Here is a 15,836-nt window from a genome sequence, read left to right as displayed (position 1 = left end):
ACGAGTAGATGAAAAAGTTCGGCCACTAGTTGCAGTTGGGTATTGTGTACATGGGCCTCCATTGTACTAATTAGTATATATTTAAGAATCTTAATAACAAGAAGTTCTGCCAAGCCTTTTGTATCAAGTCTCCTCTTAGGGTGCCAGGGAGCCAGGTAGGTTTTTCCGGCTTTTCTTGATGGAAGTATGTAAGGAGTTAAGATATCAAATAGACTATCAGATTCGGCTTTTATTTACAAAAAACAAAACTAAAATGTATTAATGAAATCTTTTCTGAATCTAGTGGGGGTGTAAAACCGTTCAAGAAGGTAACATTTATTTGAAAACACTGTATTTTCTGTGTTGTCAGAGAAACGTTTTTCCCATAGGTACGCCATGGTCAGAGAAACGCAATATATAGATGTGGAAGAGTGTCATGATGAGACTCAGTACATGGCATCTTGAGTACTTTATAAATTGGCCCTCCTGGGTAGAACAATCAGCTGATCTAAAAAGTAAGGAAAATGGTTTACAGCTCCTTGCTCAATTATAACCATTTTTCAAAATCTTTTTCATTGACATAATACACAGATAAATGAGCAAATTTTAAGTGTATAAGCTCAATGAATTATCAGAAAGTAAGCACTCCTGGATAACTGGAACAGAATTTTAAAAATATTAACCATGCATCAGAAACCTCTCCTCATGACCTCAATTACCTGTTTCTGAACTTGATGTAAATAGAATTACACATTATATATTCATTTTTTGTATGGCTTCCTTTAACATCACATTTGTGAGATTATTTCCTGTAACTTTTATGTAGCTTTATGGTGTTCACTTGTATCAAGTATTCCACTATAAAAATATATCATTATGAAACTTCTTTATCTCTCACAGTGCCTGTTGCCCTAATGTGACTTTGTCTAACATTTATGTAACTAATACTGGCTTTCATTTGGCTAAAAACAATCTCTTAACAGGTTAGAATTTGATACTTATTCTCTGCAGGATCAAGGACTCGGGTAATTCCGTAACTTTAGGCATAGAGCAAGGATATAGGTGCTTTACCTAATCAAACCATGTGCAACTTACTCCAACAAAACCATTGAATTTTTTCCTGTTACCCTGTGTATATCCTTAGAACAAAGATAGGAATGAAAGAAAATACAAGATCTTCATGGAACATTAGAATCACTAATTTTTTTCTACTTAATTATACTTTTTTATACTAGCAGAGGTAGGGATTCTATTTCATAACCCTATGATTATGAATGTTGTAATTGTAAGAAAATGATTAGAATTTTATCAGCTCAACACAAATTAACAAATTAACATATAGTGAAGAATTCCACCAGAAGTGAAAAAAATTCATTGATGTGCAACCACACAAACAGTAAACAAGGTGGGTTTAATACTTCCAACTATTCCTAACAGCATCTCAGTTTAATTATCTGCAAATATTGGGCATTAAAAGTTGGGTACAGCTTGTTTGATAGTGTTATTTCTACAACTGTTCTTCAAGTAACGGCATATGTCTTAGAAATGATCATTGCCCTGAAATGGCTTACTTTCTAGAGATAACTATCACATGATATGTGTTCCTACATGTTCATAATTAGCTGTAGCCATATATATTCTGATTAGAATGGCCTAGAGAGAGGCCTCATGATCCATTTGGGGAGTTTCCCATTAAAGGCAAGAGTTCAAGGCTATTTGACTTAGGGATTTAGGCTGACATTTCTACTAGACTACACAGTTCTTAAAAGGTAAATCATGGTATCTCTAACTTTTCATCATCTTTCCCAGCACATGGCTTAATTCTGGTACAATCAGTACTTGCTGAGCTGAATTGTGTCCCCTCAAAATTCTTCTGTTGAAATCCTAACCCCCAGTATCTCAGAATGTAACTGTATTTGGATACAGAGCCTTGAAAGAGGTAAAACAGTAAAATGGGGTCAGATTGGTGGACCCTAACCCAATATTAACCTCTACAACTGTAAGAAAACACATTTCTGTTGGTTAAGCTGCCCAGGCTGTGGTACTTTGTTATGTCAGCCCTAACAAACTAATACATATAAGTAACTACGTTTTTCAAAAGTTAGCTTTCTCAAATTTGCAACTTGAAATTACACTTTTTAAGTTTTCAGAAATAGGTAAGAACTTTTACTCTTTGGCAGAAATTAACACTCCCATCACGTATGCAGTTTCTTTAAACTGGTCTTGGCTGTTCTCAGAAAAGCACATCAGCACCCCAATCCCATGTATAGACCTTTAAGACTGAACTCACACCACCTGGCAGGACAGAACTGCAATGCCAGGCTGCAACAGAAAGTGCCGGATAATGTCAAGGAGACCTGGGTTGTAGTCCAGACTCTGCCAGGAACTGCCATGTTGCCTTGGGCAGGTTACTTCCTTGAGCCGCTCATTTTTAAAAGGTGAAAACTGAACTACGTGGGCTCTTAGATCCATTTTCTAGATTACTTAGATCCATCCAAGACTTTGTGTGGCTCAACGATGGTTATAAGCCTCTGCTGTGTAAATAAGCATTTCATAGTCAAAAAAAGTTTATAGAAGTTTACAAAAACTGTTTTGGCCATAGGGTTATTTTACCTTTCCCTGATAAAAATGCCTCTAGATCTTAAAAAAAAAAAAATTGATCTAGTTACATTCATGGAGACAATAGATTTTCAGATGAGCAAGTAAAGATCAGTAGTAGTTACAGAGTCCTCTATGCCATTAAAAATAACCACACACACACACAAATTCCCACTTCCAAAAGATCCTAGAATAAAAGATTAAAATAAATGACTGCTTAGACTCCCACAATCCAGTAATACTTTAAAGAACCTAAAAATAAAACATTTGTCTATGGAGAAGAAATAGATAGGCAGCTGGTAACTATATTACCCTTTAATTGAAAAGAACACAAACTTGGTTTGAGATCACACCTCATGTCTCAAGATTTAAGTATATTTGCTCCCTAGGGAAGCCAAAAACTGGAAAAAACGTTCCAGCTCTGGTTTGGCATTGTACATATATTGTCTGTGTGTGTGAAAGAGAGAGACAGAAAGGAGAGAGAGAGATATATACACAAAGATAGCAAAAGACAGCACTCACGCAAATATACCAACGTTTACTTGTACAGAGGGGGCGTGCCATTGACAAAGCTGTTTGTAGGATGATTAGAAAAGCACTTTGTTTCTCAAAACGAGAACTGCTCCTGAACTAAAGGAGAGATGATCAGCAACCTTAAGGTTGTTCAGTTTTTAAAGCTGTCTGCACATATGCCTGCTATGCTGTGACTGTAACAGGTTTAGATGGATGGTTATGAGAAAGAAAAGAAAAAATGACATCATTAGAATTACAGGTAAGACAAGGGGAAACCCAAAGTACAGACAAGAACACAGAAATATTTTAAGAGAGTACAGATGTCATGACATTTATTAAAAGGCATGCTACAGTGCTATACTTGTTAGGAAAAGAGAGTAGAGATATCAATAGGCAGCAAATATACAAACTGAACGAAAATGGAATATACTGTAGTGTACAGAAGCTTTAATTAACCATGCACTACGCACTTAGAAAATATGTTTTTTAATATTTTATCGTCTCTTTGCATTTATAACATGATTCACTTCTACAAACACAGAATCCTTTTCTTCCAAAGCCACAAACTGTGTTACAAATGAAAGCTGGTACTGCAGCTTATCAAAATATACAAGACAATTGATGTTTTATATAAAACCACTTTATATGTCAACTTGTTCCCCAAAACCGCTTTTTTCCCCCCTTTTTTGGCCTGGTTTAAAAAAATGTTGTTACAAATATTTACAGCATTTACTTCTGCTAGATGAACATTCTTATAAACTGAAAAAGGGAATTTTATGAACAGACCACATAAAGCACGAGACAATGTCAGAGGCTCCTAGCTGTGCTATTTTTTTTTTTTTCTTAAATACAGTACTGAAAATGCCCATTGAACCCTTATCATCTAACCCATTCTGTTCACATTTAAACTTCCATTTTCTCTAAGTAGTCTATTCACCAATAGGAAATAGAAAGTAAAGGCCGCTTTGCACTGGGTCTTCTTTCAGAAAGGAGCTTGGGAAAAAATGCTTAACAGAAAGGAGTCAAAACCAGAACAGTCAGTCTTTGGTCAGAGCATGAGGTGACGTTTTGATGCAAAACTCTGCTTGGTTAGCAATCTTTATAATTAGTACTTTTTGGATGTGGGATGAATTTTTTTTTACAGATCTGGGTATCAGTGGTAAAGGGAAAAAAGGCCAGAGGATGATTTTTTAAATGACATAAAAAATAGTTACTTAAATATTTATTATTACAACTACTACACAGGTTCAAGAACTAAAAATAACCTAAAAACAACAACAAAAATCTGTTTACAGTGCTGATTTAAGCTTGCCATAAGCAGCTTTCAACTATGACTATTATCACCAAGGTCACTGGGCCAGAAAAATACCCCTGTTCTCTGGAACATATGCCTCAGGTTACAGAAATGAAGATGACTACCACAAAGACTTACAGCAGCTCTGTTCTTGGACCTGCACATGCTATGAATATTACATGAGGAAGGCAAAAAGTATAACTGAGACTTCATTTTACAGTTACAACTGTTTCCTTGAAAGAATGGTCTGCGGGATAACATTCTTTTAAAATTATATAGTATGCATTTCCTGAAAACCAGAATATTGATACTACCACCTAAACCTCAAATAGGAAGAAAGAGCAATTAAGACTACTGAAGAAGGCACATAAACTTTGGTCCTGTTTCTTTTGTTTTTCTCCCTCTATAAAACCCCCCAAACTGATATTTTAGTAATTTTCTATTTTTTAAATCATTCACAACTAGCTGTTAAAATTTGCTCTGAAAAAAGACTGCAAATAGTCTTCTAGATAATAACACAGGTGAATTAAGAGACAGCTGAATTACATTTTCTTTAAGGGAAAAGTTTTGTGCAATCTAAATGGTATTTCTTTCTAGCACAATAGTAGATTATTTTAAGTCTGGCAGTTTTATTCTTGTTAACAACAGATCAAGACAAAGGAAAGGTTAAGAAGAATGCTTTTACCCATAGTCATGGTGTCTTTTTGGTTTTAAAAATAGCAGTACACAGTAGTTTTTCTAAGAGAGAGCCTGACAATTTGGCAAATAAGGTTTTTAAGTGACTCACTGGGGGCAGGGGAACACATACTCTTGAGCTTGTCATCTTTCGTCCAAAAAATATTTAGTGGGAACAGAAGGGGAATTACAAGATAATACAGTGTATAACCTGGCTGCTTAATAACATGGAAGTTTCCAAAAGTTTATATAAAACTGAACAGAGACATTCAAGAGCGTATTACTTCTAATCAACTGAAGCAGAACCTATGATGACCATACTGCTGCTGCTGCTGCTAGGTCACTTCAGTCGCGTCCGACTCTGTGCAACCCTATCCCCGGGATTCTCCAGGCAAGAACACTGGAGTGGGTTGCCATTTCCTTCTCCACGGCATAAAAGTGAAAAGTGAAAGTGAAGTCGCTCAGTCATGTCCGACTCTTCGCGAACCCATGGACTGCAGCCCACCAGGCTCCTCTGTCCATGGGATTTTCCAGACAAGAGTACTGGAGTGGGGCGCCACTGGTGGAGCCAAAGAAACACTGCTCCCATAAGGAACCAGGCAGGCAAAAACTGTGTCTCTAGAAACTATGAGATTTGCAACTTTCAACAACAAAATCAGAAACATTACTACAAGTAACTTAGCCTTAAACAAAGAATTTAAGGCATTCTGTAGGCACTACTGGGCAATTCTGATACTCTCCAGTAAGTTATCAAATTATTAAGCTTATTTTCCTATTTGTATCTCATACAAAACACAATTTACTACTATGCAAGTTACTTAAATCTCAAAAGTTTTTGGCATAAATTGCTACCATTTAATGTGTACTGCTATTTTTTTTTTCAGAGTTCCATACTATAGGTTTTTGTTGGTTATTCATTTTGTACTGCTATTTTTAAAAGTCCTGAATATATATAATTTGTGTCAAAGTCAGACACCTCCAAAAATAAGACAATTCTCCTGGAAATAAAGTAAATAAACTTTAAAATAGGATACTACGACGGCTCAACAACAAAACATTGCTTAGAAGATATCAACCAACTGCATGCCAAAACAAAAAACACAAAGATCTACTAGTTTTTTCACTGCCCTGATATTTTTTAATCTTTTTACAGAAACTATGTCAACACAAATACTGTAGACCTCTATAATTCAAAGAGCAAACAGCCCAATATGAACAATATCCATGTGCTACAGCTAATTTTAGACACAAACTGATGGTTTCGAACACAGTTTTAAATAAGAATATCTCACTTTTCCAAATCTTAATTTGATTAATGTTTTTGGTCAATAATTTAAGATGTATGTAATGTACATATGCATGTACAACATCAGAGGAGTGTATGTATGTATATACACTCATCTATACACACACACACACACACACACACACAAAGCCCTGAAAAGGATTCAAATGTTCTCTCTCAAATATAAAGGCCATTTCCTACTTCAAAATTACATTCAACACCATTTATGATCTCCCTTCTGCTACACTTCTGCTACACTTACACTGAATGTTACGAGAATCATGAATTCAAACTACACAGTAATTTCTAACTCAAAAAGAAAAAAAAATCCAATTTAAAATATAACTGAAAATTACAATAGTGCTTGTAAAGAAGGAAAAAAATGAAGCAAACTTGGAGTGATTTCTTAAAGAAACTGGTTTTTTCTCCCTTCCCTTTTACTCAGTGTTTTGGTAAAAATATATTTTATAAGTGAAAAAAAGAAAAAAAAAAAAAAACCCTAGATATATGAGTACACCTATCAGCCAATACTAAAACTGATCCATTTCAAAGATCTCAATTTAGTGTCCTTCATATTCTTCCAACTAACTGTTGCTCAGCGTTGAGGGAATTTTGCTTTTGAACAATCCAGAATGTCTTTTGTATTCTCCAATATTTTTGCAAATTTTTTTTGTTAAAATTTTCCTGTTTAATGGTTGGAATATAATAAGAGATTGAGATATTCTTTTAAAAGGTGAGATGAGCCACTCTGAGAATCTGAGAAAAGTGAAAAAGGGGTAGACAAAAATGACCCTTTTAACAAATTCTGCTTTAAAAAATCTACTCAAGCACTGAAGGAATAAGTAATCAATGCAAAGTATCTAATTTAAAAGAAATAATTTTACATTATACAATCACTGAAACAACATTAAAACATATGCTTACATTCAACTGAAAAGAGAGAGGGACAGAGTAGAGAAAGAACCCACTCCTTCCCATACTGCATATATGTGGGCACGCACTCAGTACTGGAGCTTCATTAACAAAGAAAAGCAAGTGCTCACTTGAGTATATGACAAAAACCAAGCAATCCTGAGACAAATTCTAATGGGTGATAAAGATTAGACAAGATCCAGAAACGGAGACTGCATTGTATAGCCCCAAACTGGTATGCTATAAGCGCAATGACCACTACTGGTCACAATATGAAGAGGCCTACAGGTGTGCACTGAGTTATGCCCAAAACCATTTAACCCTTCCCCACCCCACCTCTACACCAAAGCACCAAAAATTTGAATAGCAACTATTACTTCTTGAAAATCACTTAAAATTGCAATTGAAAAAACAAAACTTTAAAAGTCTTGCCAAAACAAGGAAAGAAAAAACAAATGCTCACCAAGCCCACAATATAGCTTTTAAGATACTTGGATAAAACTCTAACCTATTATATCATAAGCACATAATAAGGCACATAATAGGAAATTAAGTAAATACACAGTAATTCTGAATAAGTATTAGAGATTATAGTGGTACAAAAAACCCTTGAGATTAATTTTTTTTCTAAAAGAAGACTTTACCAAAAATAACTTTTAAAAAATCTGTCAAACCATATGATAGACCTGAATATTTTCCTTAAGACTGTAAACTTTTTTTTTTTCTGAAAACAACTATAAAAAAGTAGTTTATAAGTAGGATTATTTTTCTTTTTAAATTTTCCAAGATCATATTACTAGGCAACTGTCATTGTGAAATTTAAAACATGATTTTCCCGAATAAAATTAATTATTCTGACACCTTAATAGATCCTGGTTGGATTCCACATAATTTCCCTGGAGACAATTGAGACATTTCATTCTCCAAATAGTTTCAATAAGTTAAAGATATGCAAAGGAGTGTCTTACAGTGGGGGAAAAAAAAAACTGAAAGAAAACATGCGAGTTTATCGATTTGCTTCCAATACAACCCAATTTATGTATAATAAGTATCAATATATGCCAAATAACTGTTATAACTTATAAGAGAACATAGTTTCCTACAGGACTCAAATTTCTGAATCATAAAGTTAAAAACTTGGTTGTAGGTCATTTAAATTATTTACGTCAAGTAATTTTAAAAGTCTATATGTTTAAATTTTTCAAAGTACAAAGGAATTTAGAAATGTTGTATAAGGCTGATCTGGACCCAAATTAAAAGAAAGTCTGTCCTCTTGAAATCCAATTTAATATAGGGAATTAAATTACTGGAAAAAAAATTTTTTCCTGAAAATTATTTTCATTTTAGAAACAATGGTACAAAGGAAAAACACGCCTCTGATGACGTACTGGCAGAGGGGAGAAATGGGAAAAGAGAACATCCCTTGATTTTTTTAATATACTTGAACGTCAAACTCAGAAAGAGTTATTTTTGAAAAAGAGGCAGAATTGGTCTTGAGCTGCTTCAGTCTATGTCTGAAGGTTTTACTGAAATTATGGTCCAGTCTTAGGAGAAAAATTCACAGAAAAGTCAGATTGTAGATTTTGAGAAGGAAACTCTGAGGTGATGATTTTCTCCAAGGTCATGGTTATGAAGCTCAATGAGGGCCTGGATTGCTTCTTCCACAGATCCCAACTGAATGAGTGCCATTTTGCGATCTTTCCTAAAGTGGCAGAAGAAACAGAAAAAGTACACAGAATTAATTTTGCCTACAAACCTCTTCCCCAACCCTAGAAGACTTCATTAAATTACCATAAACATTTGCAAACCATGTTAATGTATTTTTTAAAAGAATGGACTTACTGGAAGAATTTAAAAGCCTTCACTGAACATCCAGCTTCTGTGAAAAGATTCTTCAGGTCATCTACTGTAACAGAGGGGCTGTGAAAACATCATCACAGAGACAGTCAATTATCTTATCCCTAGTTTTCAAATGAAGCAAAGATTAACTCCTGACATCATCAGGTCTCTAGAATATCTCACATTACAAAGAGCATAAAGCCATGCAATGAAGACATGATTTGCAAGTGCCCTTAAAGATCTTTAAGGTTGGGTTTCTGTGATGGCTTAGTGGTGAAAAATCTGCCTGCAATGCAGAAGATGCAGGAGACGGGTTTGATCCCTGGGTTGGAAGATCCCCTGGAGGAGGAAAGAGCAACCCACTCCAGTATTCTTGCCTGGAAAACCCAATGGATAGAGAAGCCTAGTGGGTTTTCCATAGAGTTGCAAAAGAAAAGAAAAAATGTTCAAGATTGATGCATGCATGTCTTCAGACAATGGAATTTTGTCTCAATTCTTTTGCATAAGACATGGGCAGTATCTAAAAGACAAGAGAATCTTTCTATATTTACTCTTTCAATGGGATTATTACCCATACGTCTTTAGTACCTAACTAGTACTTCCAAGCCCCTTCCCTAGCTCTGATTTGTCTTCTATAGTCCACTTCTAGTCCAGTATATGTTTAGTACTAATCCAGTACCTTTTCAATTACTTTCAGGATAATTATGAACATGTATATGTGCCAACCATGTTCTAAAAGAGCCCCCAACTACTCTTGCCTCCTAGTATTTATACCTTTTGAGTACCCCTCTCCCATTCAGAATAAGGATGTCCTCTGTTAACCCTCAGGGTATTATAGAAATGACACGTGACTTCTGAGGCTGAGAGACACTGTGATTTCCACCTTGCCCTTTCTTGAATGACTAACTTTGGAAGAAACCAGCTGCCTTTTCATGAGGACAGTCAAGTAGCCCTATGGACAGGTCCTTGTGGCAAGGAACTGACTGAGCATATGAGGGAGCCACTTTGGAAGTGGACTCTAGCCCCAGTACAGCCTTCAGATGCTGCTGTTTTGTGGGAAAATTAGCCAAAACCTAAGCCACTTCTGGATTCCTGACTCACAGTAACAGTTTGAGATAAAGAACATCTACTATTGTGCTAAGCTGTTAGGTTTTGGAGTGATCTGTTACATAGCCGTGGACAACTAATACGGTGGTCTACCACATGACAGTCCATTGACTAAAAGTAGACTCCTCCTCATTTCACAACTACCAGCAAGGATGGGCTTACAGAACAACAACTGGCTCTGCTAGGAGAGAGATCTGAATTCGCATCCTATTGGTCATTCACCTGGAATGTCACTCCTGAGTAAGTTACTTAATCTGAGCCTCTTACTTTCAGTGTTAAAATGAAACTAACAACCTTTACTCCAAAGGTTATTATGGATAAACTGCTACAGACAGAACACAGAATGGTGGTTACCAGAGACAGGGTGGAGAGAAACAGAGAGATACTGTCTAATGGGTACAGAGCTTCAATTTGAGATGATGACAAGGATTTCCAGATGGATACAAGTGATGGTTGCACACTACGAAAGTATATAATGTGAATGTACACTGAAACACACACTCAAAAATGGTTAAAATGGTTATGTATTTAACCACAATTTTAAAAAGAAGATTATTATGGAGATTAAATGAGGTAATGCATGTAAGACACCAGCACAGTGCCCAATACTTGGCAGATGGTTAAAAATATATTAACATACTTTCTCTCTCCTACCTACATGTCCAGTGTAGGCTGCAACCTGAGACCAGCTCCTTGACAAATGTCCTTAAGAGGGAGCCTGCTTTAGTCTTTAAATATGTTGCCTCTCTCCCTCATTCTGTAGTAATGAGGTGCTAAATTTCTAGATGCACATAACTGAGATTTTTTTTCTAAAGCTACTCCTCCTGTTGCCTGGAAGGCATAAGGCTTGAGCCACTGCCTAATTCAGATGCAAAGTTTCTCCATGTGCCCAACTGGAGACTAGTGAGGAGCCTGGGCATTCAACAGTATTTTGAATAATTATTTTCTGTTCCTATTCAACGGCCATTCTCATTTTCAGAAATGTCCCAGAACTGTACCCTTTTCCACTCCCTTTTAACTTTTTCCAAAGTTAAAAGTCTTTAACTTTTCACACACATGATCGCATACAACTATACCCCCAGCTTTTACCCTTTCTTTCCAAAGCTTATCCTCCTTCATGTTATATAAAACGGTCATCTTTTTTGGTCAAGGATTTCACAAATTAAAACTGGGATTTCCAGTTTTATATTTCTTAGGCTTTGATGATCATACAGTCTCTATTCTAACAATTCAGCTTTGTCGTACTGGCTCAAAAGCAGCCATAGCTAATACATAAATCAATAAATGTGGCTGTGTTCCCTGAAACTTTTTCATGGAAGGTGAAATTTTATGTAATTTTCTCAAATTACAAAATATTCTTCTTTTGTTTTTCCCCAACCACTGAAAATGTAAAAACTGATCTTAGCTCATGGGCCTTACAGGTGGATTTGGCCCATGGGCTGTAGTCTATCAGTCTCTAAGCTAGATGATGACTAAAGAACAAGTCTGCTACAACACTGGTTACTACAGACTGGTTATAAGAAAATAATTTCTAGCTTTTTTAGATATGTATGTGGCTTGTAGGTTAAAAAACAGAGAATTCAGCTTTACCAAATTCTTGCATGCATTCTCAGTTGCCTCTGACTCTCTGTAACCCCACGGGTTGTAACCCCAAGACCACCACGCGTCTCTGTCCATGGCATCTTCCAGACAAGAATACTGGAGAAGGTTGCCGTTTCCTACTCCAGGGGATCTTTCCAACCCAGGGGTTGAACTTGTGTTTCCTGCGTCTCCTACACTGGCAGGCAGATTCTTTACCACCGAGCCACCCGGGAAGCTTACCAAATTCTTAAAAACATAAATTATTTGATTTTGCTATGCTGGTTACTGAAGGGTCTTTACTTCTACAGAAGGATGAATAAGTATGTACCAATGGAATATCTCTGCATAAATGTAATTTTGTCTTTCCATAACTGAAAGGTAACTAGTTGCCAATTCCCTGTTTGGAAAGAAAAATTTTAAACACTGCTACCTTTACTTCTGGAGTGTAAGTTTAGATAAACTTCTTAAGAGATGATGGCAAATAAATCATCTGACAAGAAATTATTGAATTTCTACTACTACATTAACAATAATTTGTTTTTATCTCCCCAAACCATATACCCTAGGTTATTAATCACTGAAATGAATAGTAACAAATTAAGATACATACGGGATGTTGGAAAGATGCAGAGTAGCTGATGGGGGGAAAATATTCTGGAAGTTTTTAGAGCCAGGTTTTTTAAAGCGATGCAAAGGACTATTGCTAAAATCCTTAGTCAGACCTTGGTCTTCTTGTCCCTCTCGAGGAAGCTGAACTGCTTGATGCTTGGACAGTGTAGCACGAAGCACTTTCCCATAAAGTCTCTGACCGCTCAGATGGTTCATTGCTGGTGCATAAGAAGAAAATAAGGAAATTCTGGGTATTAAGGTAGAGTCTCTGTAAAACTATCATAATTCTTTTTATTTAGTCATTTAAAATTATATTGTCAGTTTGAGGGCTTAAACAGTTTTAAATTTAAAAACTCTTACATATAAAAATACATTAAATGAGTTTGTTTTACCATAATGAAAAGCAATACAACAAAAAATACCTATTTTCCTAGCAGAGTGCTAAAACGTTTCAGAATGCCTGAAATATAACATGAGCTCAGGAAATGGCTACTGAATAAATTAATCTCAAGTAAAGCTTTTTAAAATAAATATCTGACTAGTAATATTTCAACAGCCACTATAAAAATGAATGGTGAGATAGCAAAATGATACTTTCTTGCACTATCATTATGAACTTTTAAGCAACAGTTCTAGAAAACTTAGAAGGAAAACAAACAAGCAAACAAATAAAATGAAAGAAAACAAGTCATGTTTATTAGTTTAAAGCTAATGGAAAAATCTAGAGTCAAAGCTGTAAACATCAATGATAAGTTCAAACAGATAAATGAACTTCAAAGAGTTATAAACATTTTTAATTCTTAAAATGTAAGCAGATCCAAATAATAATGCAGACACTGACATAAAGAGGAACTCTTTCTACTTAAGCCGTAAGTTTACTTCACAGGAAAATTCACATACAAAAGGAGCATATAATATGCACATATAATAATGACTATTATTAATCACTAGTACCTAGTTGAGCTTGATTTGCATCTGCCATCTGAACCAATGCGTTTTCTTTCTTATTAAACATTATCTTCACTCGATGTACATCACCATATACTCCTAATTAAAAAGAAAACAGTTTTTTAGTGTTGACTGTGTAATGCTCAATTAATTTTAACAATATATTTAAAGAAAGCTTCTTTTCTCATGCTATATGCTTTCCCTGAACAATTTCATACATACACTTCCAAATTTGTATCTATATTCTAGATTAATCCCTTCATGTGGATGTCCCATAAACACTTCAAGTTTAATATATTCCAAACTGACTCATCTCGCCTTTTCTGTCCCCTCCTATGTTCACTAACTCTCTTGATAAACAGTATCATCATGCATGTATTTGCTCTGGTCAGACACCTGGGAGTCATCTTTTGACCTACTCCTTTCCTTAAGTTCTTACATCCTATCAACTACTAGTACTCATTGATTCTATGGCCTAAATATCTCTCACATTTGTCCACTTCTCCCCATCCTCCCTACCACTGAAGCTATTATCACTATTTCACAACTGGACAATCACAATAGCCTCCCAAATTCATCTCATTACATCCAATTTTTCTATACCGGTGTTCCCCAAAGTGGGACCCACATCCCAAAAAGCAGGCAAAGTGAATTCACTGGGGTGTGGGAGGATAATGCAAGTGAAAGTGAAAGTCGCTCAGTTGTGTCCGACTCTTTGTGACCCTATGGGCCATACAGTCCATGGAATTCTCCAGGCCAGAATGCTGGAGTGGGTAGCCTATCCCTTCTCCAGTGGATCTTCCCGAACCAGGAATCAAACCAGGGTCTTCTGCATTGTAGGTGGATTCTTTATGAACTGAATTATCAGGGAAGCCCGAGAGGATAATAAGCTGTTATTTATCCTGATTTGTTTATATAAACCAATATGAAAAACTACATTTTACTAATTTTCAACATATAGAAGAAATTATAGGTGGAAATTTTCTACAATGTGAAGGACATTTTCTCATTTTTTTCCATTTAGTGTGCTAAAATATATTGCAGTTCATGTGGAATAGGGTATCACCAATATCGTGAAAATAAGATCCTTAAACAGTAGCACAATTACCATACTGTGTAACAGGATGGGAGAATGACTATGACAATTCTCAGGGCACACAAAGGAGAACTGGTTATCTTATGGGCAAGCCCCTATGAGCAACTAAACTGAGAGATGAACAGTAGCTAAAAATATATATGTAAGTATCCCAAATTTGCTATCCTTTTCAGAAATGACAAGTGACTGAAATATTGCTGCTCAGTCGCTCAGTAGTGTCCAACTCTTTGCACCCCCATGGACTGTAGCACGCTAGGCTTCCCTGTCCCTCCTGGCCAAAATAAACGCCCTTTAAAAAATAATACACAATTTGTATTTCAAGCTGAGGGTGATTTTTTTTCTAAATTAGTGAGAAAAAAACTATTTTTGGAAAGAAATGTGCTCTGGTTACTAAAGAGACATATGAAAATTTAGCATGAAAAGAGACATATGAAAATTTTGTTACTGATAATCACATAAATCTGTCGTGAATTAAAACTATTATAGAAACTATTATTAAAACTACTATAGAAACATGAGTATGAAGTATCTCTGTGGGGTGACAGAGATGTTCTCAAATTGAACTCTGGTGATGGCTGCAGAGCTCTGTACATTGACTAAAAATCACTGAGTTGTATACCTAAGTTAGTGAATTGTATGGCTGTAAATTACATCTGAAAGATGCTGTTAAAAAAAACCTATTATCCACTCAAAAAATTTGAAACAATTTCTCATTATATTAAAAATTTTTCCAAATGAAGATTATTAGTGAGTTTTTAGCCCCATTATTCTAATGCAATAGATTTCAAGATCAACTAATTTAACAAGAGGAAACATGGAACTTTTTCCAAGTAAAATACATCAAAATTTAGTGGATTAGACTAAAAAATTAGTATCCTAATTAGTACAGCAACAATGCAACACTTTCATTCATATCACATTTTTATATTTTTCAATTAAAAGGTTTTCTTGGCCATGCCACGCGACTTGCGGGAGCTCAGTTATCCAACCAGAGACTGGACCTAGAACCCAGCAGTGAAGCACTGAGTCCTAACCACTGGACTGCCAGGGAATCTCCTTGTGTATCCTTATGAGGTATCTTTTTCAGTTACGACTACCATCAAGTATGAAAATAAAGTGAATTTAGAATCAGATTTTGGAATGCTGATTCCAAGTGGAAAAGGTTTTTGAAAATAATGAAGCATATTAAATCTTATTTCTCACTAAATGTTAACAAGATTTTTATTTAAAAAACTTTGAAATAAAAATCTTTAAAATATTAAACATTGCTTACTTCATAGTTCTTGTATTTCTGTTTGTAATGTAACACTATACATAAAGAGTACAGTAAAAGATTGATGAAATTTATGATTAATTAATCATATATAGAGTATATGTTACTTTTTTTTTTTTTAACTGAG

At 35.3% G+C, this 15,836-nt stretch overlaps 1 protein-coding gene across 4 annotated transcripts in view; it reads right to left on the bottom strand.

Annotated features, from left to right (window-relative positions):
* Nucleotides 1–3,560: 3,560 nt before the first annotated feature.
* Nucleotides 3,561–15,836, bottom strand: part of PTBP3 (polypyrimidine tract binding protein 3) — an 87,743-nt gene continuing 75,467 nt past the window's right edge. For all 4 annotated transcript variants that reach the window (XM_061163413.1, XM_061163414.1, XM_061163415.1 and 1 more), the window contains 4 exons: nt 13,347–13,439; nt 12,394–12,610; nt 9,099–9,176; nt 3,561–8,958 (listed from right to left, as the gene is read on the bottom strand). In XM_061163413.1, coding sequence (XP_061019396.1) covers nt 8,826–8,958; nt 9,099–9,176; nt 12,394–12,610; nt 13,347–13,439 — 521 coding nt within the window. In that variant the 3' untranslated portion in view covers nt 3,561–8,825. The remainder of the gene's footprint in view (nt 8,959–9,098; nt 9,177–12,393; nt 12,611–13,346; nt 13,440–15,836) is intronic.

This window comes from Dama dama, chromosome 16, assembly GCF_033118175.1.
Source record: "Dama dama isolate Ldn47 chromosome 16, ASM3311817v1, whole genome shotgun sequence".
Taxonomy (NCBI): domain Eukaryota; kingdom Metazoa; phylum Chordata; class Mammalia; order Artiodactyla; family Cervidae; genus Dama; species Dama dama.
Note: the sequence above shows the minus strand (reverse complement) of the source record. Positions and strands in the feature narration are given on the sequence as shown.